This window comes from Lygodium microphyllum, chromosome 24 (assembly GCF_053477565.2).
Source record: "Lygodium microphyllum isolate KBCC chromosome 24, Lygodium_microphyllum_v1.1.10, whole genome shotgun sequence".
NCBI lineage: Eukaryota > Viridiplantae > Streptophyta > Polypodiopsida > Schizaeales > Lygodiaceae > Lygodium > Lygodium microphyllum.
Window position 1 is genome coordinate 20,079,095 of NC_141158.1, and position 25,189 is coordinate 20,104,283.

The window sequence follows — 25,189 nt, forward strand, 5'->3', positions numbered from 1 at the left end:
TAAGGAAAGGCCAACATACCATCATACACACTGCTTTTTTGGTGAAAAGATGTGTAATTGCAGTATCCACACCTCTATGTATGCTCAAATTTCCAGAACAAAGTACACATGCAAATGTGTGTGTGTGTGTGTGAGAGAGAGAGAGCATAAGTACACAGCCAAAAAATGACCACCATGAAAATCCCATGTTTTGAACTGGATACTGTTCCCTTTGCACTTGACATGACATGATATCATGTTGCTACTATCAAAAAATTATTCCTTGTAGCTCACTAAAATTTATGTCCTTACAATTTTGGTTTTTTGTAATCAATTTGCTAGCTAATAAGAGACTTCCTTTCTCAATTTGGTTTCTTGTAATCAATTTGCTAGCTAATAAGAGACTTCCTTTCTCTTAAGAAGTGCTTCAACAATGCCTTCTCTTCTTCCATTTGAGCCTCCTCGATCTTGTTCACTGGCTTTGTCTTCCTTTTTTCTGTAAGCATCCACTCAAAAAGGGTCTGCTCCTGGTCTCTTGAGAGTTTTGGCTGTGGCTGATGCTGCACTTGTGAAAGAACTGCAGCCTGTGTTACCAGATTAGCTGCATGTCTACCTTCAGTGATGAGGGATTGGTTCTCTTGCTTTGCCCCTTCAGCCTTGCCATCCCTATCTAGCTCTTGTGCTGCTTCATCTTTCATAGTTTGCGCATCCTCAGGGGTTACTGGTTTCCCCGTAGTTCTGAGGAATGAGTATCCTTAATTTATGCAAAATAAGATGGTAGGTGAGTGTAGTACAAGTATGCTTACTTTGTTCTCATACACAGTTCACCCTGCTAAACAGTACCAGCAGATCATCCCTGTCCACAGGGCAGAAAACAGAAACTACTTGTACTTGCAGACACTAAATCAAAATGCAAGCTATGAGTTGCTCTGAGTGACCAGGACACTTGCTTATTTAATATTCATCAATTCCTGAGATAGATATAGGCTTTGCACAAGCACATGCCATGCAATTTCATAAACTTTATGTTGAGACTTCAAGCTCGTGTGTGTGACCGACAGTGTCTTAGCTGTATCAGCATGTGTGGGACATTTAATAAGTTGGGTTAGTCGGTGTGACCTAACCAGAGTTAGTCATGGTTAGTTAAACCTAGTGTATGACTTACACTTGGGTAATGGAATAATATAGAGTAGGAGTAGAGTATGACTGTGCTCTCTCTCTTGGTTTTTCCACTCTCTCTCTCTTTCCATCTCTCTTAACATGGTATTAGAGCCATTGTGCTCCACGACGCTTTGAGACCTTTGTCAAATGCAATTGCTCTACAAGACCTATTGAGGCAGCATATGAAGGGATTAATGGCTTGCAATGGAGCTTTGCCTGTGAGCTGTGTGACCAAGGTACTTTAAACGAGTAACAAACACGTTGGGACAGAGTAGCCAAGACCAAGCCCTTCAGAAGATTGGCTGTGGCATCATGGAGCCATTCAAAGGATTAAATTGTACATGTTAAAGCTTTCATGAGTGAGCATTGGCTTAAAGAATACAAGCAGCAGCTCATGTGATGGGTTTTTCAGCCTGCGCCTGTTTTTGAAGGGAGAGAATGAAGGGCATTAAAGCCATGCTAAATCAGCATAGCTGTGATCAACGTGGACAGCACAAGGCGCAGTCTTCAGCTGAATACGTGATGGCTATGGCTGATACTATTCAGTAGCTACTATAGAGTAGCACCTCTACAACACTCTGAATATATCTGCTGGCTGAATACTTTGGATAATAACCAACAGCGAAAAGTAATGTGGACAGCAGGTAAAATGCACCAGTTTTCCCTAAACCTTGAAGACAATTTCAATAAGTCAAATTACTGAGATACTGAGCAGCAGCAGGGAATGAATCAAGAAGGCCTGAAGGTCACAAAGCTTGGATTGAAATGTACTTGATGCTCTCTTTGCATTGGCAATGATTAAGGCAGCCCATTGTTGATGAATGTCATACCTGCAGAAGGTAACCATGACTGATAAGTGATCATGCCATTACCTTTGGTTGATTATCTTCAGGGATGCTTGGCAAAGTATATGCGCTATCTCTCATGCATTTAAGCATTGGTTTGGAATGTTAAATGCTCAACTTTGAAAAGCTCTGACAGGCTGAAATCTGTCCTGGAATTTCCAACACCAATACAGGGCACCGTTTGATCCATAAATGCCTTGGAATGATGGAAATGACTATCTAGAATGCTGGGTGAATGTCCGGGCAATACCTGTGTACGACTTTGGAGTGCATTTACAGATCTGAAATTACAGACTGAAATTTGTAATTTGAATGTATGACAGTTATCACTCAAGGTTGAAACATACTGATATCCATTTGGTACCTATCAAGCTTGAATCATGCCATTGATGCTATAGGTATTTTTGTGGGAAATTGTGGGTATCAAATGCCCAAATTTGGACTGGTTTACTGCTGGTTATAACAGGGTATTAATTGGTTTTATTAGCTGGAAGAATATTTACTTCTAGACTTGATGTATAGGCACTGAATTGTACCCGCATGATCATGTATGGACTCTTACATGTACTAGCAGATGTCTGAGAGTTTTTTGGAGCATGTATGACATGTATGACATGTACCAGCAGATGTCTGAGAGTTTTTTGGAGCATGTATGACATGTATACATCTTAGTTTGGTCTTGAAAGAGCTGCTGGTCATTGACAATCTCTGCAGATTTCAGACTGCATGTTTGGTTGACTGCAGTAAGGTTGCATGATACAAAGTTACAACAACTACATGGTCTATGTGTTGACTGATGTATCTACAGGTTATACCACATGTCCATGGATGGTTTGGAGATGTTAATGGGCTGAAATACCCTGATTACAGCAGACAGTTAATTGCAGAAAACTGTCATAAATAGTCAAAGACTGCAGTTGGTCAGTTAGACTTGTTGGCTTGCAGGAAGTCGGGCATTGTTTGCAACATGGCAAATGCAGACAGAACTGACAACATAACCCAAATAGTGGGGAAAAGCTTGACAGTAATAATTATGCCATATGGAAGTTCCACATGGAAAACTTCTTGATAGGTAAAGGATATTGGAACTTGGTGACAGGTGTTGAAGCTGAACCTGAAATTCCAAAGAGAAATCCTACAGCTGATCAAAGACGAGCACACCGAGCTTGGTTGGAAAGAGCTCGTAGGGTGCTACACTGGTTATCTTTGTGTATCTCGGATGCTATGGTAATGCAAATCATGAACTACAAGTCACCAGCAGATGCATGGAACATATTGATCAGGTATTATGGCACAACTACCAGTGCCAAGAAGATACAGTTAAAGCAGAAATTCAACAACATGGAGAGAAAAGGAAAATCTATACAAGATTATGTCACAGAGATTAAGACTATTGCAGATCAACTGGCATCCATTGGCACACAAGTTGAGGATGAAGACATAGTTACAGTGACATTAAATGGTTTGGGATCTAAAAGTCATTTGATACTTCCATCTCTATGTGGGCTGAAATGTCGGATTTTAATGAGTTGGTTGCACTACTTATTCATGAGGAAGTTAAACTTGGATTGGCTACAAGCTTTAGCACTTCCAAGAGCAAGGATGTTGTCTTCTATTCGAATCAACGTGGCCGTGGCAGCCATGGTAGAAGTTATGGTTCTAGCAGAGAAGGCCAACAAAATGTATCCTATAGTCATAATAACCAACAAGGTTCAAATACATAAGGAGTTGAAAATTTTAAAGACACGGGGAAATCTAGCCCTAGAGGCAGAGGCTCCCGGCAGCAGCAACGTCCATCTAACAATCCTAATAAGGATAAGGATTGTCACTATTGTGGAAAGTATGGTCATATTGCCAAGGACTGCTGGAAAAAGCCGAGCAATCAAAAGGGCAAGCAACATGGACATTATGCATCGTCCAATCAAACAGATAATGCTTCTAGGGATAGACTATTTGCCGTGACATATGTGAAAGACAGGGCTGCTAAGAAGTCTACTAAGGATGCTATTTGGTATATTGATTTGGAGGCATCGGATCATATGACGCCTCATGGTGACTGGTTTATTGACGTGGTGTCTAAGAGGAATGGCTATGTATGCACAGGGGATGATACGTAGTATAGCATTGAACATAAAGGCAAAGTACCTTTGGTAATCCATGATGGCAAGAAGAACTTACATGATGTATTGCATGTCCCCTCAATTGCTAAAAATCTGTTATCTGTAGGCCAGATGACTAAGCAAAATTTGCAAGGTAGGTTTAATAAGCATGGTTGCTTCATTAAGGAGTTTGACAATGGCTGCAAATTGATTGCTCATGGTCATAGGAATGGCAGGATGTTTACTCTTGATACCACTTTGCCACACCTGAAATCAGCCATGTTTACCCATGGCTCTGGCATAGTTAGAGATTTAGAAATATGGCATAAAAGAGTGGGGAATATTATATCTTCAGCGGCTGCAAATGATGCAGAAAAAATAGCTTGTTACAGGTCTACCTAAGTTTTCTTACAGGGATATTAGTTATATCTGCGATGCTTGTCACTTTGGTAAACAGTCAAGGTTGCCATTTGTCAAGCATGTAGAAATAGTAAGCGACCGTTGCAGTCGGTTCACTCTGATGTGTGGGGACCGGCCCATAATGCATCTATGGGAGGCTCTAGGTATTATGTGACATTCATTGATGACTTTAGTTGCTATACTTGGGTTTATATACTGAAAACAAAGGATGAGATGTTTGTTGTTTTTTAGTAATTCAAAAAGCAAGTTGAAAAGGAATTTGATTGCTATATCTCTTGTTTGAGATCTAATAGTGATGGGGAGTATGTGTCAAATGAGTTTGACACTTTTTTGGCTGAAAATGGCTTATATGCAGCTAAACTCCACAGCAAAATGGGATAGCCGAATAGAAAAACAAGGTGTTAATGGAAGCTACTCGTGCAATGATGAATGAGAAGAAGATGCCCCTCTATTATTGGGTTGAGGCTGTTATGACAGCCATATATATCTTGAACACAACTCCCACTGCAGGTATTCATTGAACACAACTCCCACTGCAGGTATTCATGATATAACACCGTTTGAGAAGCTATAATCATATGTGCATTTCCCTGATGAGAAGAGGAAGAAGCTCAATCCGAAAGCACACAAGTCAGGTACCCTGTGGATAGGCTGACTTACAGTGGTTATTTTGCAAAGCATTATATGACGAAGGTTATGGAAGTTAAGGAACCTGCTACTTATGCTGAAGCAGTGATGGATAAGAATTGGTGCACAACTATGGATAAGGAAATAGATGCCTTGGCCGAAAATAGTACTTGGGATCTTGTTCCACTGTCAAAAGAAAAGAAGACCATTGGCTACAAATGGGTTTACAAGATTAAATACAAGTCGGATGGCAGTGTAGAGAGGTACAAAGCCAAAAGGATATGCTCAGCAATATAGATTAGACTATGAGGAAACATTCAGCCATGTTGCCAGGATGGCAACCATACGAAAAGTGATCGCATTGGCTGCTGCTAAAGACTAGAAATTGCAGCAAATGGATGTTAAGAATGCATTTCTCAATGGTGATTTAGCAAAGGATGTTTATATGGATTAGCCTGATAGGTATGTACACCCTGATTTTCGGCATTATGTATGCAAACTAAAAAAAGCATTGTATGGGCTGAAGCATGCTTCGAGAGCTTGGTATGCAAGGATCAATAATTACTTGCAGAGCTTGGGATTCACTATCATAATCTGTTTACGAAAAAGGCAGACAAAGGTTTGGTAGTATTGGTTATCTATGTTGATGATTTGATAATCACAGGTGATGATGACTTGGAGATACAGCATGTTATGCGAATGTTGAAATCTGAATTATATTTAAAAACTTAGGTGGACTGTAAGTATTTCTTGGGTATTGAGGTAATCAAGGCTGAAAATGGTTTATGACTGATGCAAAAACACTATGCCATGGAAATGCTAAAGAAATATGGCATAGCTGAATGTAAACCACTGGATGCACCTCTTGATCAGAATATCAAGTTGGCCATTAGCACTGAAGCTGAAATTGATGATGTGACTATGTACAAGCAAATGGTTGGAAGTCTGATCTACTTGACCATCACCAAGTCTAACTTGAGTTATACTGTTGGGCTCATAAGTCAGTTCATACAGAAGCCCAGAAAGCCACATTTGGATGGTGTTAGGCGGATTATGAGATATATAAAGTCCACTATAGATTATGGGCTGTTTTATGTGAAAGATAAGCCCTTGACACTAATTGGATACACAAATGCAAATTGGGCAAGATGCTCATATGATCGTAGATCTACAAGTGGTTATGCCTTTGGATTAAGCAGTGGAATGATCAGCTAGAGCAGCAAAAAGCAACCTACGGTTACATTGTCTAACACTGAGACAGAGTACAGGAATGCTGCATTGGTGGCATGTGAGATTGCATGGCTGCTCAAGCTTATGGCCGATTTGGACATACACGTGGATACTCTAGTGACATTGCTAAGCGACAATCTCATTAGTGTACTACTAGCAACAAATCCAGTTTATCATGCCAGGACTAAACACATTGAGATACACTACCATTTTATCAGAGATGATTCTTACAGGGAAAGTAAATCTTATGCATGTGAAGACTGATGAACAGGTTGCGGATATCTTTACCAAGTCTTTGAGTAAAGATAAGTTCAGTCGATTCCGACAGCTATTTGGTATACAAGTTTTATATTGAGCTTGAGAGGAAGTGTTGAGACTTCAGGCTCGTGTGTGACCGACGGTGTCTTAGTTGTGTCCAGCTGTATCAGCATGTGTGGGACATTTAATAAGTCGGGTTAGTCGGTGTGACCTAGCTAGAGTTAGTCATGGTTAGTTAAACCTAGCGTATGAATTACACTTGGGTAATGGTTTTTCCACTGTCTGTCTCTCTCCATCTCTCTTAACACTTTAGAGGCAAGAAAGGAATTCTAGAGACCTGCACTGTGGCTGGAAGTTTCCAAAGAACAGCAGTGGTAATTGACACGGACAAGGTCTGCAAGACACTTTGCACAACCTTGGAAGTTTTCCTCAACAACACAGTCATTTCAAAACATGGTGTGGCACCAATCATGCCAGCACCCAAAGGCCAAGATATGGCAAGTTCAGGTGATAAACTAAAGCTATTTAATCAAGATATTTACAAGGTGTCCCTCGCATTATTTAACTCCTGCCATGCATCTAGTGTGGTGACAGTCATTTTGATGTGTTAGGAGAAGAGACTGTTTAATCATGTAACTAGCTATATTGCTGATGTTTTGTATGCTCCCAATAGAACATATCCTGATCTCATGGATTTTATACTAGGGTATGCAAGGCAGTTTATTTTGATGAGCATGTGGAAGTTTATTGATCTTACCATAGGAGACATTTCAGCTACAGGTATTCAATGATGTTCTATTTAGACTCTCTCTCTCTCTTTTTTTTTTCGTAAAATAGACTCTCTCTCTCTCTCTCTCTCACACATTTCATACTAATTGAGAGAGAACAATCTGCATTCTCTAGAGCCCTCGGTTTGATTGCCATGCTCCTTGATTTGACCAGTGTATGGCATCAAAGTTTTGTTAATGATCGTTTTCTAGTTCGCAAAAGATCTCTAGACATGGCATAGTTACGTGTCTTCCCGCGCTCACAAAGCATTCATGAGGATGTACAGACTCTCTTAGGACAAGCAACATAGAGTTTGATTCCCAAGGAGGTGACTGACTGCTCCATGGGTATTTTTTATCTTGTTCATACGTGTTTGCATGGACCACAACAAACAGATTCTTTTACGGATGTTTTTCTATTTTTGTGATGTTGGTTGATGCTTATTCTTGCAAACCATGGATTTAATTTATAAATCAGAAATCGAAGGTAATTTCTAAACTTACCAAATAGCTTGGATTTGTTGAGATTAAGGCTAGCAATAGGGACTTTTGCAAAAAGAGAGGGGCATTTGGAGACAGCTCTTTGTTCCCTACACTACCCACAAAATGATAGTGGATGAAAAGAACCACACAATGGTTTGAGATGGCCAGTGCTATGTTGTATGGTCGCAACATGGTAGAGTAAGTATGCTATGCTGTCCAGTGTCTACTCATTAACCACAGCCCTACCTCAGCATTACATGGCATTACTTAGAGGAGGCAAATTCATGAAAAGCACTATGTTTGCTAGTATTTTAACTTAGTTGTGATGCTTATGTGCATGTTCAAGAGAAGAAGGTGGTGAAGCCAGATGCAAAGTCCACAGCATATTTAATTGACAAGTTCTTCCAAAGCCTATCAACGTTGGGATCCACAGTCACCATCCTTTATCATCTATAGAGCTTATATTTGACGAAACGTTTCCCTACACTAGAAAAGGTGTGAGTGCACATGCAGAAGCGGAGAGAGAGAGAGAGAAAGCGAGAGAGAGAGAGAGAGAGAATCAATGCAAAAGTGCATGATGGCCGCATACAAGCAGCCCTGCAGGGTGGCTGTGTGCCACATCAGTGAGGGCACACGACAGGAGCAGGAAGAAGAAAAAGCTGAAGATGATGAAGAGAGTGCCAGCGATGAAGAAGAGGACAAGATGATAACTTACCAAGTGGTGAGTAAGGGCTGTATGTACCCCCTGATGCCACATCTGGCCATATCGATAGAAATGGCCAGATTGCACATGAAATTTAGCTGATCTAGAAAAGTTGGCCTCCAAGCAGCATAGAAAACGAACTTTTAGTGAGATAAAACGGCTTGTTGGTCTTTCTGTAGTGAGGATTTTTTGCAGTTGAACAGGAGAGAGAAGTGAGAAAAGAGTATGTAAGTTATGTGATTCACCTCCAATACGACCTTATTCTGTTGATTTATGAGTCATAACCTTAGTCCTAGTGTGTGCATGTCTGCCACATCACCACCTAACAAGCTCATGGATCTTGACCTCCAAGATAGGAAAAGGAAAACCCATCTAGAAGTGTGTAAATCACAGAGAAAGAGAGAGAGAGAGAGAGAGAGAGAGAGAGTACCAGAAAAATCTGGACCCTCCTGACAGATATTTGGTGAGCTGTGGTTGTTGGGCCCCTCTGACTGGGTCTTTGCTAAGGCAGACTACCCCACTCCAGCACAGCCATGTATGAAGATATTGTTCCACTTTCTCTGATTTTGGGGCTGCTGGCACAACTAGGTCACCCAGAATGCATTTGTTTTTGACTCTGCCTTTGATGTTCACAGACATATTGCTAGGCTCAAGGGTCTTCTACATTGGCAGCTAGATCTCGTGCAGCGTGCTGGCCTTGTCCCTAGGGAGGACTTGGTCCCTTGGCATACAGCAATTTCTTCTGTTTCTTTGCCGTGACTTTTATATTCCTCATGTGATTTGATATAATATAACTGCTGCGCACGTGTGTGCATGTGTATCTGTGTGTGCACACGCGCATGCACTACAGCCCTTGTGTACATACATTAAATGGTTGTAGACCAATATTTAATCTGGCCTAAGTCCTTGTCACACAGGTCCCTTAACTGTGCTATTAGTCATGCACCCTTGAACCTTGTACAGGTATATTCTATATTACATGCACAGTCACAGCTCCTTAAAATACTTTCCCCATCAATGCCACATTAATTAATTAACACCTTGATTAACATGATACCCCTCCCCCCCCCCCCCCCCACCCAAAAAAAAAAAGTTTTCATCCTCAAAAATAGAACTGGAAAGGTCTAATTGCAACGTGAAAAACCTTGTTTGAATGGTGCTTACACACTCCCATGTTGAACTCTCTTCTAAGCAGTCCTTCCACATTACCAAGCACATTGGCAAAGAAAAGTTCTTGTGCATTTGCTGTGAACATTTAAAATCCTCTCAAGCTCATGTGGAATGGATTGCTTATCAAAGAGTTCCACTATCTCCCCTCCTGAGATGAGATTATCAACTTCACCCAATTTTTCCTTAGATTACTGACATGAAAATTCAGATATTATCTTAGTTGTGGCAAGAAGTCAAGAAGTTCGAGCTATAAATTATTTCACCTATCTTCTTAGGTATTATGAATGGACCACAATACCTAGGAGACAACTTTGTGCATTGTCCTATCATCGTGGTTTTAGATTGCTCAAGCACCCTCAGATACATTTGCTTTTCTTCCTCTGATACTAGAGGTCTTCTACGTAGATCAGCACAGGCTCTGGCTCTATCTTATGCCATCCTGATGTTGCTTTATGCAAGTTTTAACATTCCATTTACATCTTCTAAAAAATGTTTTAATTGCCTAAACCTTCTTCTTTCACAATCCCACCACATAAGGAGCTCTAGGTTTGAATGCATACATCAACATAAGGGGACTATATCCATTGGAGTGTCTGGCACTATTATATGCATACTCTACTATAGCTAAGTACTCTCCCAATTAATTTGCCTTCTCTTCACATATGCACTAAGTATATCTACTAGGATCTAATAAACTGTTTTGGATTGCCATCAGTTTGCAGATGATCTGCCGTACACTGTTACACATGCTAAATTTAGTGTCCAGCTGCCAAAACACAACTCTTCAAAAGTGACTATAAAACTTCCTATCCCAATTCTTGCGGGAAGTGGGTTGGAATTGCTACCACCACATCCAAGAACAGCTTGGAAGCTGTCGTCTGGTGCCAACAGGACAAAAAAATGTTGTTGCCTTGCCCAGAATGAAGTCACATGCTGCTGTCCACCTCCCAAATGCTGTTGCCTAGTGCTTGAGCCCTCTTTGATGGCTGGGAATGGCCAGAATGAAGTCACATGCTCCTGCCCACCTCCTGAATGCTGTCTCCTACTGATTGAGCCCTCTTTGATGGCTGGGAATAGCCAGAATCAGCTGGTGACTGCAGCAACAGTACTCTCAACTCCTCCCCCATTCACAGAATGGCTGGAATCAGCCTCAATCAGCCTTCCCCCAGCTTGCATGGGAAAGATTGCCACTTGGAAGCCTTCTAAATGCAATTTCCAGCAATAATTATATAATTTTCAGAATTTAATTTCTGAAAACCACTTAATCACTCATTGTCCCTGTCCAAGAACTGGTTGGTGCCCATTCACATTTAATGTGCTAAACCTGGAACATTAAGTTGTTCCAAACATTAATTGGAATATGATTAGCATTAATTAATACATAGTCCCAATGTCACCATTGGACATTTTAATAGCCCAATTAATGGCATAGACCAAACTAACACCAGGCATCACAAGTATTTGTCCATCGTAACTTTACACAACTTTTGCCATTGTCCCCCAATGCACTACTTACATTCTAGATTGTCACCATGCCTTAACTAACCTGCACTTCGCATGTGCTCCTCACATGTGCACAACTTAGTAATGCCAAAGTTAAGCATTAAAAATAAACATTTCCATGCAATTGTCCCCAATTGCACTGCAATGCAACTGAAGCAAAAGTACTCAACTGGAAAAAGCATAAGTATCATAGCCCAGCCAAGCAGTATATCTGTGAGCTCCTGGCAGGTTTCTCTTCTTTATACCACACAATGCTCCTCTGCCACAACTTCCAGCATCAATATCAGAGCTGCAACCCCTACATATGAATCCGTTCTTCTTACTCCTGGCTGACCAACTGCAAGAGGCTACCCCTTTAAGACAGCCAAAGGTACATCTTTCTGATCAGTTACGCCTCGACAGATTCCCCTCCAAGTGGACAGACTCCCAACCATCCCCCTTCTGCAGTCATACAAAACAGAACCCTGCTGGTCCATCTCAGTGATCAGCTGCTTACACTGTACAGACTGCACATCTAAAACATAACTAACTAACCAGCCATATTTTCCATGCTTCTCTTCTGACACAATTCCAAAGACCCACCATGGCTGCAGGCAGGCGACAGATTCCAGAAGGAGAGAAATTCCCACATGCTGCTTCTCCAGTTTCCTTTTTCCCTCTTATATAGTCTTTGCATGAATTCCCATTCAACCCTTTGAATTCCTAACCCTCACCTCCTAAGAAACATTCAGCTAGGATCAACACTTTCAAATCCAAACAAAGCATGTTTTCGTCTTCCCATCAACCTGCCCACACTCAATGCTATGTTCTTGGTCAGAGAAATCCATCTATCAACGTCACACAGTCTTCCCATCAACCTGTCTACCCTCCATGCGATGTTCTTGATCAAGGAAATTCATCTATCAATATCACACATTTAAATAATCCACTTGCACCCATAAAGAGAGTAAGTTCAACCAGACATGGGATGTTAGCACTAAGCATGGATATTGCATGCAATCTGCCCAAGTACTCCATTCAGGGAAAAATAAGCATGCATCAGCTACATATGCACATGAAAGCACAATCAATGTTTACCATACATCAATTTGTGTGAGTGCAAATCTAATAAAGGTGACACACTAAGGGGGACATATTTAAATAATCATCTTGCACCCCTGAAGAGAGTCAAGTTCACCCTCATTTGAATGAAGTCATGTGTTGGCTAGGATGAGAGTGCCTATGTAGCTTCAATTATCTGAAATCACCCACATACTTAAGATTTTTGAGCTAGTTCCACACAGGTCCAAAGTATGAAACTCTTCCTGATTACCACCCTCCCACTTCCAGACTTTCAAAACATTGAATAAAGCTCATACTTAGATGACAAGGAATCTAGAATTGATCAGGAAACATGCAATTTAAGCTCAAACAACAAACACACAAACCGAACGGCAGTAAGCTACTCCTGTTACATTTATGCAAAAAGACACAAGAAACAGCATATAAGGCAAAGCAATTGTGGAACTTATAACAGACACACGCATATAAGGCAAAACAATTGTCGAAGTTATAGCCGTAGCTCATTAAAGGAGAGTCAGTTGTTCAGCTTTGTTCAGAATTATCCAACAGAAGGGCTGATGTATACCAATAACGAGAGCATTGACAACTAAAAGTGTCGTAATTGCAGTTCTGAAACGGTACCACAGTGGTTGTTGTCCTCCTCCTCCCAGTGGAGCAGCAGAGCCTAGAGAGAAAGAATTTGTCCTCCCACCTCCGCTTGCCTTTCCTGAGTCTATTACAGAAGATGTTGAAGAAGAGTCTCTTGGCAAAGAAGCTTTTGTCGGTTGAGATGCTGAACACACACAACACATGCTATTTGTTAAATTCAGCAAGTTGAACTAAATCTTTCAATTAGAAGTTAAAACCAAATCATTTCTTGGCATAGGTCTTCAAACAGATACAAAAGCAACAAATAAATAGGATGTCAGGCTGATGCTGTTGAAAGAATGTGCGCACTTCTCATTGAAGTGCTTAAATGCAAAGCGAAATTGGACAGTGACACTCAATTCACTTGTATTGTCATTCTTGCCTTGGCACATTATTGATACACTTCCCTCTGGTGTCAAAACTAATGGATGTCTCACATGATGGATACTCTTGGACTGTGACACTAAATCTAAGAGAGAAGTGAATGGAACCACAAAAAGGTGGAAAATATAAACACGCACACACCCTATCCCCATGGGTGTGGGGTGGGGGAGGGTGAGTGGGTGGGTGGGTACAAAAGGCCAAAATGGCCTATGCGACCATGGGTTACTTACCATCTGTGGAGTGATACAGTTGTTTAGAAACGAAACACTCCGTAAAAGCTAGAAGCTAAAGGAAAATCCTCACTAGTACTACCATAGGTGATGAAGGAACTAAGATGCCTAAGGGCCACGGTACAAAAGCCATGGAGAAACATATCATCCTAAGAAATCCCTCATCGATCGTTGTCACATAGACTCAAATCTTGTCCCATGTGGAGAAGAAACATGGGGACCTGGCTCTAGGGGGGGTTTGATGCAAAAGGCCAAAATGGCCTATGAGACCATGAGTTACTAACATCTGAGGAGTGATACAATTGCCCAGAAGAGAAACACTCAACAAAAGCTAGAGCTAAATGAAAATCCTAGCTAGTACTATCATGATTAATGAAGATACTAAGATCCCAAAAGGCCAAGATACAAAAGTCATGGAGAAACATATCATCCAAAGAAAGCCCTCATTGATTGCTATCACATAGACTCAATCTCATCCCATGTGGAGAAGAATCTGGGGGGCCTAGCTCTAGCTCAAAAAAGAATCTCCTAGATTCTCCTATATATGTGTCATCGATGCATGGATCTAGATCTAGCCATCCAGATTGCCAAGCTGGACCACTAAATTAATCAGTATCCCTTGTGTAGATGCAAGTTGGGGCTGAAACCAACCTTCCTTCTCAGCAAGGGTGTTGATGACCTGATTTAACTCAAAATTACAGCAAGCATTAGATACACAAATCTGGAAACACACACTTTACCACTTAATCTTGGACAATCAACACCCGACTGGCCCCAACAACTAACACCCCTTGTTGGTATTTCTTTATCTTGCATTGCTATAAGGTTGAAGCACACTAAGATACAGGCTGATCTTCTTCAATCTTCAATACAATCGGCTATCATAAATGACCAGCACTGCTTGGGCACAATTTACCCATTGATTGTACAACAATCAGTGCTCAAATTAGGTCTTCAATCTCTCTCATGCATGCCACAATAATTTGAGAATGGGCTAGCCCTCATATTAGCTGCAAATTAATGCATTTAGCCACTACACAAGTACTTGGGTTGTGGAAACCCTAATGACTGCTGCAAATCAGGGTGTCAACAGTAATTTCTTCAATTGCTCTTCACCAATGGCTAGAATATATTGAGAATTGCTAAGCGAATGTCAAAGGATAAGAGAGAAAATCAGCTGAAAGGAGTATCCTTTGAACAAAAGCTCTTATGCCAATTTTGATGGTGCCAACAGTTTCAAAAGGGAGGTAATACCCCAATGCAACTAACGAGCCAGAGTCACCTCTCATTGAGGCAGAGAGAAACCTACATGCCCCCTATCCTATAGTTTTGTGCAATCAGTTGTCGCCTCTCTCAAAGCTCATCTAACAGTGGCTCCTTCCTCAGCCTCTAAATGCTAAAATGACTCTCAACCAGCCCCTGTACAACCTTCTCTCAGGTTGCATAGGTAATTTTGACAATGGCAACCCCTTTTGCCATTTGACAGCCTTCTAATTGTAATTTTCAACTTTAATTGATTAGTTTTTCAGAATTTAAATTCTGAAAATTGATTAATTATTTGACCCTGCCCAAGAACTAGCTAGTGCTCTTTCATAATTAATCTGCTAATCCCCATGGGACATTTAATGGTGTGCCCATTCACAATTAATTTGCCAATGCCCATGGGACATAATGGTCCCAACATTAATTGGCCTTGGACTAGCATTAAATTATTGACTAATGCCTAGTTCCACAATGTCACCTTGTACATTTAATGGCCCAATTAATAGCCTAGACCCCAAACAGGGTTGTCTCTTTACGTAGTATGGTACAATCCATACGGTACCATACAGTATGTATTAGTGCAATTTCCTTCAAAAAAAATAGGGAATAAAGGCCCTCGTGCCTTTAAATGTGCTCAGGTGTGAACACACCCTTAGCACTTGTACTTACACATATATATCTATCAAAAAACCTAAAGGTACACACTCGTCATTGTACCTACAAACGTGCACACTCTCTGCTCTACTCTCTCTGTCTCTCCGCGCCTGACGAACACCTACTGTCTCAATCTTCGTGCCTGACCCATCACTACAAACTGGTATCAAAGCGGTGGTTACAAGGTTCACGTTTCCAAGGAGTGTCATGTTGTAGAACTAACAGAAGTCCATTCGACAAGTGAGGCAGAGTGGGTCGCGTGCAAACGACATGTGTAGCATAGGTCGTGCAGAAGACCAGCAGGCAATCGTGTAGAGGACTACCGGCACAAGCAAGAGTCGGGGGCAGCAGCCGGCGCCTGACGGGTAGAAGACTCGCGGGTCGAGTAGAAGACTAGCAGGTCCAGCACGTGACAGGGGCAACAGCCGGTGCCTGATGAGGTAATAGCTGACACTTGCGCTCACGACACGAGGCACTCACAATGCGCAACGGCAAGCACATGAAGACAGAATAGAACCGGCAGCGGGGCTCACGGCGCACGACTGATGGGTCAACGGACCCGTCATCAAATTTTTTTTCTTCTTCAAAATCTTTTGAAATTCCCCCCTCTAACCAAGGTTCATGCACACAAGCACAAAATCTCAGATCTATGCAAAATTGAGCCAAAAATTTGGGGCTTTTCCCAAATTTGGGAATCTTAATGCAGAATTGGACAATCTGACTCAGAAATTGCAAAGTCAGTGCACATTTGCCCGGGAATTTTGGGGCTTTTCACATTTTAGTGAAATTCTTTCAATTCCACTAAAATTAGTGCACGCAAGACTTGGAAAATTTGGTGATTTGTCCAGATTTGGTGCGAGCAAGATGCAATAGTGATATCTGTCTCAAATTTTGCAGGAATTTTGTGACATTTTGTCCCCGACATTTGGGGATTTTCATGTACATGCACAAATTGGGCTGAAATTTACCCAATTTCTCAACATTGATGCATATTGGACCCCGTATAATTTGAGGCTTTTGCAGTTTGGGCAAAATCTGTACAGCATTTGGTCAATTTATGTACATGCAAGTTGAATTCCACGCAATTTAGACATCTACACTCGGTAAAATTTGGGGGTTTTGCTGAAATTGCTCTATTTTGGCAAAATTGGCTTGTCCTATGCATGACAAAGAAAATGCAGATGTGTGGTTGATGCTTTGAGAATAAAATTTTGGGGCCTTTGACCATTCGTGTCAAATTTTATGCCCGTGGGTACATGTACAACAGAAATTGCAGCTAAATTTTGGGATTTCTCATGTAATGTGATGTATATGCCCTTGGAACAGCTGTAATCAGTTGTGGAATGCTGTAGCACATGGTTTGGTGCTTCTAAAAATTTAATTACACATCTGATTGTAAGGATGGTGATAGGATCGAAATGCAGCTGAGAGTGCAGTAGACAGTGTGAGAGTGAGAGAGACAGAGTGAAGCACGACTCCCAATTCAATTGACTGAAAAAGTGTCACATGAAAGTACAAAGTACAACCCTTAAACCTTAGGGTTGTAAGGGGTGTTCACACCCGACATACGGTAAGTGCCCATAAGTGTGTAACAGAAGCACATAAGCACATACGAAAATAAGACTATAAGTCTGGGGGAAAAAACCTCTCCTACCGAGAGTAAAAAGTACCCCAGTGTCCTACTGATCACCGACACTCCCATATGAGCGTAGGCGTAAGTGAGGCGTGAGTCAAATACCCAACAAACCCCCCTACAGAGAAGAGTGATCAAGAGTACAAGGATCATCCGCCACCAAAGGATATCAAATTTAAAGCATCGCGAAATGCTTCAAATTTGTCACGAGGAAGAGCTTTGGTGAAGATGTCTGCCACATTACTGGTGGTAGGACAATAGACAAGGCTAATATTACCTGCATGTAGCCTCTCTTTGACAAAGTGATAATGGATCTCAATGTGTTTCGTGTGGGCATGAAACACTGGGTTCCGTGCCACTACAATGGCACTCTGACTGTCAGTGAACAAAGGAGTAGGCTCCATAACAGATACATCCAGATCAGCTAGCAAGCGTCTAAGCCATACGCATTCAACTGTGGTAGTGAAAGCTACCTTGTATTCAGCTTCACATGACGATGTGGCAATAGTGGATTGTTTGTTGCTAAGCCAAGAAATGCAAGAAGAGCCAAGAAAGAAACAATTGCCACTAGTGGAGTGACGTGTATCATAATCACCAGCCCAATCACAATCACTGTAAGCATGCAACTGCAGTGGTCCCCCCTTGGCATAAAGCAACTCAAGAGATCAAGTACCCTGCAAGTAACGAAAAACACACTTGACAGCTTGCCAATGTGACATACGTGGCTAATGCATATACCTGCTCAAAGCTGAAACTGCAAACTGTATGTCCGGCCTAGTGTTGCATAGGTAGATAAGACATCCAACTGCAGGAGCATATGTATGTATATCAAACAAATCACTGTCATCATGTAATGACAGTTTCAGTCTAGGTTCCATGGGGGTACAAACTGGCTTGCAATCCTGTAAGCCAAACTTCTCAAGAAGCTGCCCAATATACCTTGTCTGTGATAGCCCAATACCTCGAGCATCATGTATGAACTGGATGCCCAAGTAGTAATGCAAAACTCCCAAGTCAGACATGTCAAAAGTTTGCTGCAAATTTTGTTTGAATGCTGAAATCTGATCAGCATGTGTTCCAGTGAGCAAAAGGTCATCAACATAAAGACATATAATCAGCATAGATCCCCCTTCTTTACATACATAAAGGGTAGACTCAGATGAGCTGTTTAGAAACCCCTGACCAAGCAAGAAAGCATCTATTTTTGCATACCAAGCTCTAGGAGCTTGTTTCAAACCATATAGTGCCTTTTTGAGCTTGTATACCAAATGTTCTGAGCCTTCAATTGCAAAACCAATGGACTGCTGTACATAAACTTCCTCCTGAAGTTCCCCATGTAAAAATGCAGTTTTGATATCTAGCTGATACACTGTCCAACCATAATGTGCAGCCAAAGCAATCATAGACCTGATGGTCGTCATACGGGAAGTAGGAGCAAATGTCTCCTCATAGTCAATGCCCTTTTTCTGTGCGTAGCCTTTAGCTACAAGCCGTGCCTTGTATTTATCAATGGATTCATCTGCTTTCCTTTTCAGTTTATAGACCCATTTCGTTCCAATGGCTTTCTTCCCAAATGGCAAGGACACCAAATCCCAAGTTTGATTCTTAGTAATAGAATCTAATTCAGCTCGCATTGCTGCCATCCAATGCACACTGTGTTGTGCATCCTCAAAACATTCAGACTCTTCATTATCAAAAGTACTTGCTGCCATAACAAACTCCATAGTATGTGCTGAATCATGCAAACGAGTTTGCCTTCTAGTATGACCAGCCATGGGTGCATCCAAAGGACTATCTTGCATAGTCTGCAAATACCATCTAGGTAACTGTCTAGCTTCCTGACTGTGTGCAAGCTCTTGCTGAATTTCAGTTTCAACATTATGCTGAATATTCCGATCAGCCAATGGCTGAATTTCTGCACTTTCCATAGGAGCAGTTGGCTGAACATTAGGTTCATTTTCTGAAGCTCCAGCTGAATCACCAAAAGTAATGGGCAGCAGCCCTTCAAAAAAATCACGGGCAGCCTGATATGTGTCCAAACCAGCCAAGGATAATTCTGATTTTTCATCAGAAACAATATCCCTACTGACAAAAACCTTCTTTGTAACGGGATCATAGAGTCTGTAGCCTTTGCTCTCATTGCTATATCCCATAAAAATGCACTTAACAGCCTTGTTGTCCAACTTTTTTCTAAGTACCTGTGGAATATGGGCATAGGCAAGACACCCAAAGGTACGGAAGTGGCCAACAGAAGGTTTACGACTATTCCAAGCCTCAAAAGGTGTGATGGTCTTCAAGGCTTTGGTAGGGCATCTGTTCAAAATATGGCAAGCACACATGACTGCTTCCATCCAAAAACTATGAGGCAAGCTCTTTGCCTTCAGCATACATCTGGCCATCTCCATGAGTGACCGATTCTTCCTCTCTGCTACCCCATTCTGCTATGGAGTATAGGCAGTAGTGTACTGATGGACTATGCCTTTCTGCTTCAAAAAGGAATTCAGCATAGAGGACATGTATTCCCCCCCTCGGTCCGAACGGAGAGTCTTGATTTTGCATCCAGATTGATTTTCAACAAGTGCACTGAAAGCCAAAAATGCAGCATACACTTCTGACTTCTTTTTCAAACAGTAGACCCAACAAAAACGTGTAAAGTCATCAATGAATGTCACAAAATAGTAACAACCGCCCAATGACATTGTTTGCATAGGCCCAGAAACATCTGAATGCACCAACTGCAATCTAGTTGTTGCTCTGAAAGCAACATCACGGGAAATGAGAAACGATGCATTTTCCCCAAAATGCATCCCTCGCATAAGTGCTCAGGAGGTCTCTCCAAGAGAGGTACGCCATCCAGCAGCTGAGTACGCTGCAAAAGCATCAAGCTGCCAAAGTTTACATGCCCCAAACGAGCATGTCATAACTCCGCCTGTATCATAGCAGGAGTAAGAGTGGATGTCAAGTATGCCGACTGATCTACTGAAAGAGCATCTAGCTCATATAAACCATGACACAAAGATCCTGTCAAGACCAAAGTCATGCGTTCTTTATCTCTAACCATGCAACGGTCATCATCAAATGTGACCTGCAAACCACAACGTGCCAAAGAAGAAATAGAAAGCAAATTCTTCTTGATTCCAAGCACAAACAAAGCATCCTGCAGGCGGAGAATAGAGCCATCAATGGCTATGAGCTGAATCTCCCCAATACCACGACCAGGGTATGATGCATTATTGGCACACTGTATAGATTTCCCAATGGGAGGTGCACTAACTGAAGCAAACAGATCTCTACGAGATGTAATATGTCTAGAAGCACCACTGTCAAAGAACCAAGTGTCAGCATCCTCTGTAGAGCTAAGTGCTCTATCGGCCCAAGAGATGTCATAACTGCAAGTGTAAAAACAATAGTCCTTGTCCACAACAAAGGACGCGGACTCGCTAGCAGTGGAAGGAGTAGTAGAAACAGACATTCCTGACTCCTTCTTCTTCTCTTTGGCAATGCGCTTCCTGCACTCAGTAATATAGTGGCCTGGCTTCTTACAATAATGACATTTTTCCTTTTTAGCTTGCGTCCCCCTTGTGTCTGATTCTGTGAGGTGCCCGAAGTGCCAGAACTCTGTGGAGCATTTTTCACCTTGCTGTTTTTGCCTTTCTTTCTTGCCACAAAAGCCTGCTCAGAGAATATAGCATCCACACCACTATTTTTCCTTGATTGCTCCTCCTCTAGAAGCAAACTAACCAGCTGAATAAAAGTGAGTGGGTGCTCGGCAATCCTCATGGTGAGGTTCAATGCAGTATGAAAAGACAAGTACGAAGGAGATAAGGAATTCAAGGTGGTGGATATCAACTCTGCATCCGAAAAGTACTCATCTACATTCATAAGCTGCTCCCTCAAGTCCTGAATCTTATTCAAGTGATCCTGCATAGAATCACCCTCCTTCATCTTCAAAGTCTCTAACTCTTTCTTCAAGAAAGAGATCCGAGTCTCATTCTTTCCTGCAAACATATGCTCCAAAGTCAGCCATGCATCTCGTGAAGAAGATGCTGAACGAATGTGAGGGATGATGGACCGCTGAACGGCCAAAGCAATCAGCGACAAGGCCTGTGCATCACGTATATCCCAAGCTTTTTGAGCTGCAGTTCTTGGAGGAAGTGGCTGAGGTGGAGCGGGCTGAGGTCCCCGTTGTCCACGTGCCCCTTGAGGAGGAGGAGTAACGGGAGCTACAACTCCCGGTCGAGTTTCCTCTCCACTGACATAATCCCATAAATTCTTGGCCACTAATACATTCTTCATCATGAATGACCATAGCGAATAATTGTTTCCGTCCAATCTGTCTTCCTTGGATACATACGTAAATACATCACCTCCCTGATTTGCCATAATGGCAAATTTTCAAAGACAAATGAGCAATGTCAAAGCAGTAAGGACTGGAAATCTGCAAATTTCCAGAAATTGCAGCAAGCACACTTCTGCAATTAATGTGCAAGGGCGTACTCTGTCAAAAACTGTCTTTAATGCACGCTTCCTAAGGTGCAAACAGTACTCAGCAACACTGTAATATCAAAATCCCCAAAATTTTTGCCTCAAATGTGTTTAAAACAGTCTTTCTATGACTGTAACTGCAGTTCATATGCAATTGTCCTCAAAATACATAAAAGCCCCAAAATTTATGATAAATGTGCCCAGAAATTTGCATCTAATTTGTCCCACACATATATCCTGTATGCTGTGCCTGCTGCGTAGGAACCCCGTCTTCCAGAACTTTGTTTTGGAATAAAATGAAAAAAAAAATTCTAAATTACTTGACATGGACTGGGCAGACAGTCAGGTCGCTAACAAACAGGGCAGTCGGACGGGCGCCTGACGTAGACAGGGCGGACAGTCAAATCGCAGGCAGACGACGTGGAGCTGCAACGTCAACGATGCGACCAAACAGGTGGCGTTGGCCACAGGCAGGCGGGTGGAGCTGACGAGCAGGACGGGTGGAGCTGACGAACAGGAGTAGGCAGATGAGCTGCAGGTCGAGCCTGACAAGGATGAGGCGCTGCTAGGACAGGTGGCGTACGCAGGTACAGATGGTGCCTTTAGCTAACTGGCGAGAGCTGCAGAACTGACGGGGGCCGCAGACAGTGGGGGCTACAGTCTGCAGACTGCAGACTGCTCTGATACCAAATGTAAGGATGGTGATAGGATCGAAATGCAGCTGAAAGTGCAGTAGACAGTGTGAGAGTGAGAGAGATAGAGTGAAGCACTGTTAGAGAGATCACAGCCAGGCAGGTTTCAGCCTGGTGCAGTCCAGTCGGACTGCTGCAGTCGGACCTGCAGCAATCGGACTGCCACGTGGCAGTCCGACTGCCTGCTGCAGATTTATTCCAGGCTGCGCCCTATTTTGGCGCCCCGTTCTAGGTGGTTTTTCGCCTATTTATTGCCGACGTTTTCAACAGTCTGGACATTCTTCTCTGTCGCAGATTACAGACCGGTGCCGTGCAGATTTCTGTCTCTGTTCACAGATTTCAGACAACAGACAGTGCAGACTGCAGCAGACTTCGAGGTGGACAGCAGGTCGCATCGTCGAGGTGGAGACACGCAGTCCAGCGCACTGCGCCCGTGTATATCTTTGTATTCAGCATTCTTTATACAGCAGATCTTCAGTGTACACTGTCTCTTTCTCTTCCTTCTCTCTCTGCGTTCTCTCTCTCTCAGTCCTACGCTTCCGCACCGCTGCACTCTGACAAGCACGACTCCCAATTCAATTGACTGAAAAAGTGTCACATGAAAGTACAAAGTACAACCCTTAAACCTTAGGGTTGTAAGGGGTGTTCACACCCGACACACGGTAAGTGCCCATAAGTGTGTAACATAAGCACATAAGCACATACGAAAATAACACTATAAGTCTGGGGGAAAAAACCTCTCCTACCGAGAGTAAAAAGTACCCCAGTGTCCTACTGATCACCGACACTTCCATATGAGCGTAGGCGTAAGTGAGGCGTGAGTCAAATACCCAACACTGATATCTGTGCTTCTACGTGGTTATTTATTGCTGATTGGTACTTGCTTGTACCTTGGTCACTTGGATGACAGTTTTGGTCCTGTGTTTGCTGTTTTTTTGTCACATTTGAACTGAGAATCATGGCTGGCAGCAATGACACCAGTAATCTGATGCACATAAAGAAGCTTGAAGGAGCACGTAACTTTGCAATTTGGCAAAAACAATGCTACAAAATCCTGTTGCAAAAGAAGCAGGCAAAGCCGATTAAGACACAAGCGGCAAAGCCCACTGATATGGAACAGGACAATTAGGATGAGTTAAATGAGCTTGCATGCTCAACCATAGAGCTATTGATTTCTAATGCCTTGTTGTTCAACATTGAAGGTTTGGATTCTACATATGCTATATGGACTAGACTCGAAGAACTGTATGCACAGAAGAGTGCTGCAAGCAAAGTGTATTGGCTGAAAAAGCTTATGGATTTGCGTATGAAAGAAGGTACAGCAATGTCTACTCACTTGAGTGAGTTAAACTCCATTTTCAGCCAGCTAGTTGCCTTGAAGTTCATGATTGACGAGGAATTTAAGGCTACTTTCTTGCTTTGCACTCTACCAAAGAGTAATTGCTATGAGCAATTCTAATGTGATCCTTTTGTTTGTTGATGTAGAGAGTGCTCTACTCATGGAAAAAATGAATCGGCATAACAATGCATCCAGTAAGTCTTCCAGTGCTTTGCATACTAGGGGCAGATCATTGCAAAAAGGCAAATATGATAGCAAGGGACACAGTAAATCACATGGCAAAGATGTTGACTGCCATCATTGTGGCAAGAAGGGTTACTTTAAACGTGATTGCTACAAAGGCTATGTACAAGTGCCAAGGACTGATCATTCTTCTTTGTATTCAACTTTCTTATGGAGTTGATTGCAAATTTTCTTGTCCATTCTCTTCTTTCATTGCAGTATTTCTCCTCCCTTCTCTCTCCATGTTCATGTTTCCACTTCCGTTGCACCGTCTCACATATACACTCTATGTGTTTTGTACACTAGGAGCTTTCAAGAGACTCAAACTTGGGCCTTATTACACTGCAATTAATTTGAGTGTTCTGTAGAGTGGAGAGTTCCTGGATTCAATTATAACATTAGTTTAATGTGTAATTCTCATTGATCATGAAGCAAAGATGTTTCTATATATAGTTTTTGAAAAGCGGGTGCATGCAGCGACATTGCTTCAGACATGAGGCACCCATGGAGCATACAACAGCACAGAAGTTGAGCACACATCAACTAATCTAAAGTTTTGAATGAAACTCTCATGACAACATGTGCAGGGTTACAGTACAAATTTTAAACCGCTTGAATAGTGCACGCACTCCGGGATCAGGAGTCGGCAAGCGACGTTTCCATTGTAGCCTTCTGAGGCTTAAGGCTGAGACCAGACAAACTCGTATCTGGATGTTCAGATGCTATTGCATCACACGCGAGGCACCCATGGAGTACACAACAGCACAGGATGTAGCGCACATTACCTGGTTTAAAGTTTCAAAGCGCACGAAGGTGAGAATGTTAAGTACCTGCGGTGGTTCGCTGCGACTTCTTGGGCTTGTGAGTAAAGAGCTTCGGCGCTGGTGGCGGCTGAGTCATGTCTTTTGGCCTGGCTTGGTTTTCCAATCTCCTCACACAATCGAGAAGAGAGTTATAGAAGAAACCGTATGTATAATATAATGTCATGCTTCTACAATAATTTCATTATATCATACCTGTTGTGTAATGTGTACATGTATGTGTGATACATGCTTGATTGATCTCTCGTCTTTTCTTTCTTCCACTCATGTATACTTATTTTCTCACTTCCCCTTCTCCTCAATGTGCTTTGTCTTTGCATGAAAGATAGGGTTCCATGCCAACTGAATGGCATGTTGACTATCAGGGTACAATATAGATACCTCTCCTGTAATGCCCAGGTCTCCCATTAGATGAGTAACCCATTAAACTTTCTTACAAGTCTCAATGGCTACAACATACTTTGCCTCTGGTGCAGGAAATAAAACCGTACATAATTGCAATTAAGAGACTGAATAGACTATAGAACCTATG

At 42.1% G+C, this 25,189-nt stretch overlaps 1 protein-coding gene across 1 annotated transcript; it reads right to left on the reverse strand.

Moving 5' to 3' along the window:
* LOC148014896 (uncharacterized) lies at window positions 1-24,822 on the reverse strand. Its single transcript, XM_087664980.1, has 3 exons — window positions 24,667-24,822; window positions 12,873-13,079; window positions 1-733 (listed from the first exon to the last, which is right to left on the reverse strand). Exons 1-3 carry the CDS (start codon window positions 24,734-24,736, stop codon window positions 369-371), a joined length of 642 nt encoding a protein of 213 aa, XP_087521106.1. The 5' UTR covers window positions 24,737-24,822; the 3' UTR covers window positions 1-368.
* Between the last annotated feature and the right edge of the window lie 367 nt (window positions 24,823-25,189).

What these genes read in the sequence shown, in the direction of transcription:
- LOC148014896 (XM_087664980.1), bottom strand. Translation starts at nt 24,736, where the DNA reads ATGACTCAGCCGCCACCAGCGCCGAAGCTCTTTACTCACAAGCCCAAG. An exon ending in GTCGCAGCGAACCACCGCAG is followed by an intron (nt 13,080 to 24,666) that starts GTACTTAACATT and finishes GTGTGTGTTCAG; the next exon opens with CATCTCAACCGACAAAAGCT. An exon ending in TGTCAATGCTCTCGTTATTG is followed by an intron (nt 734 to 12,872) that starts GTATACATCAGC and finishes GCATAAATTAAG; the next exon opens with GATACTCATTCCTCAGAACT.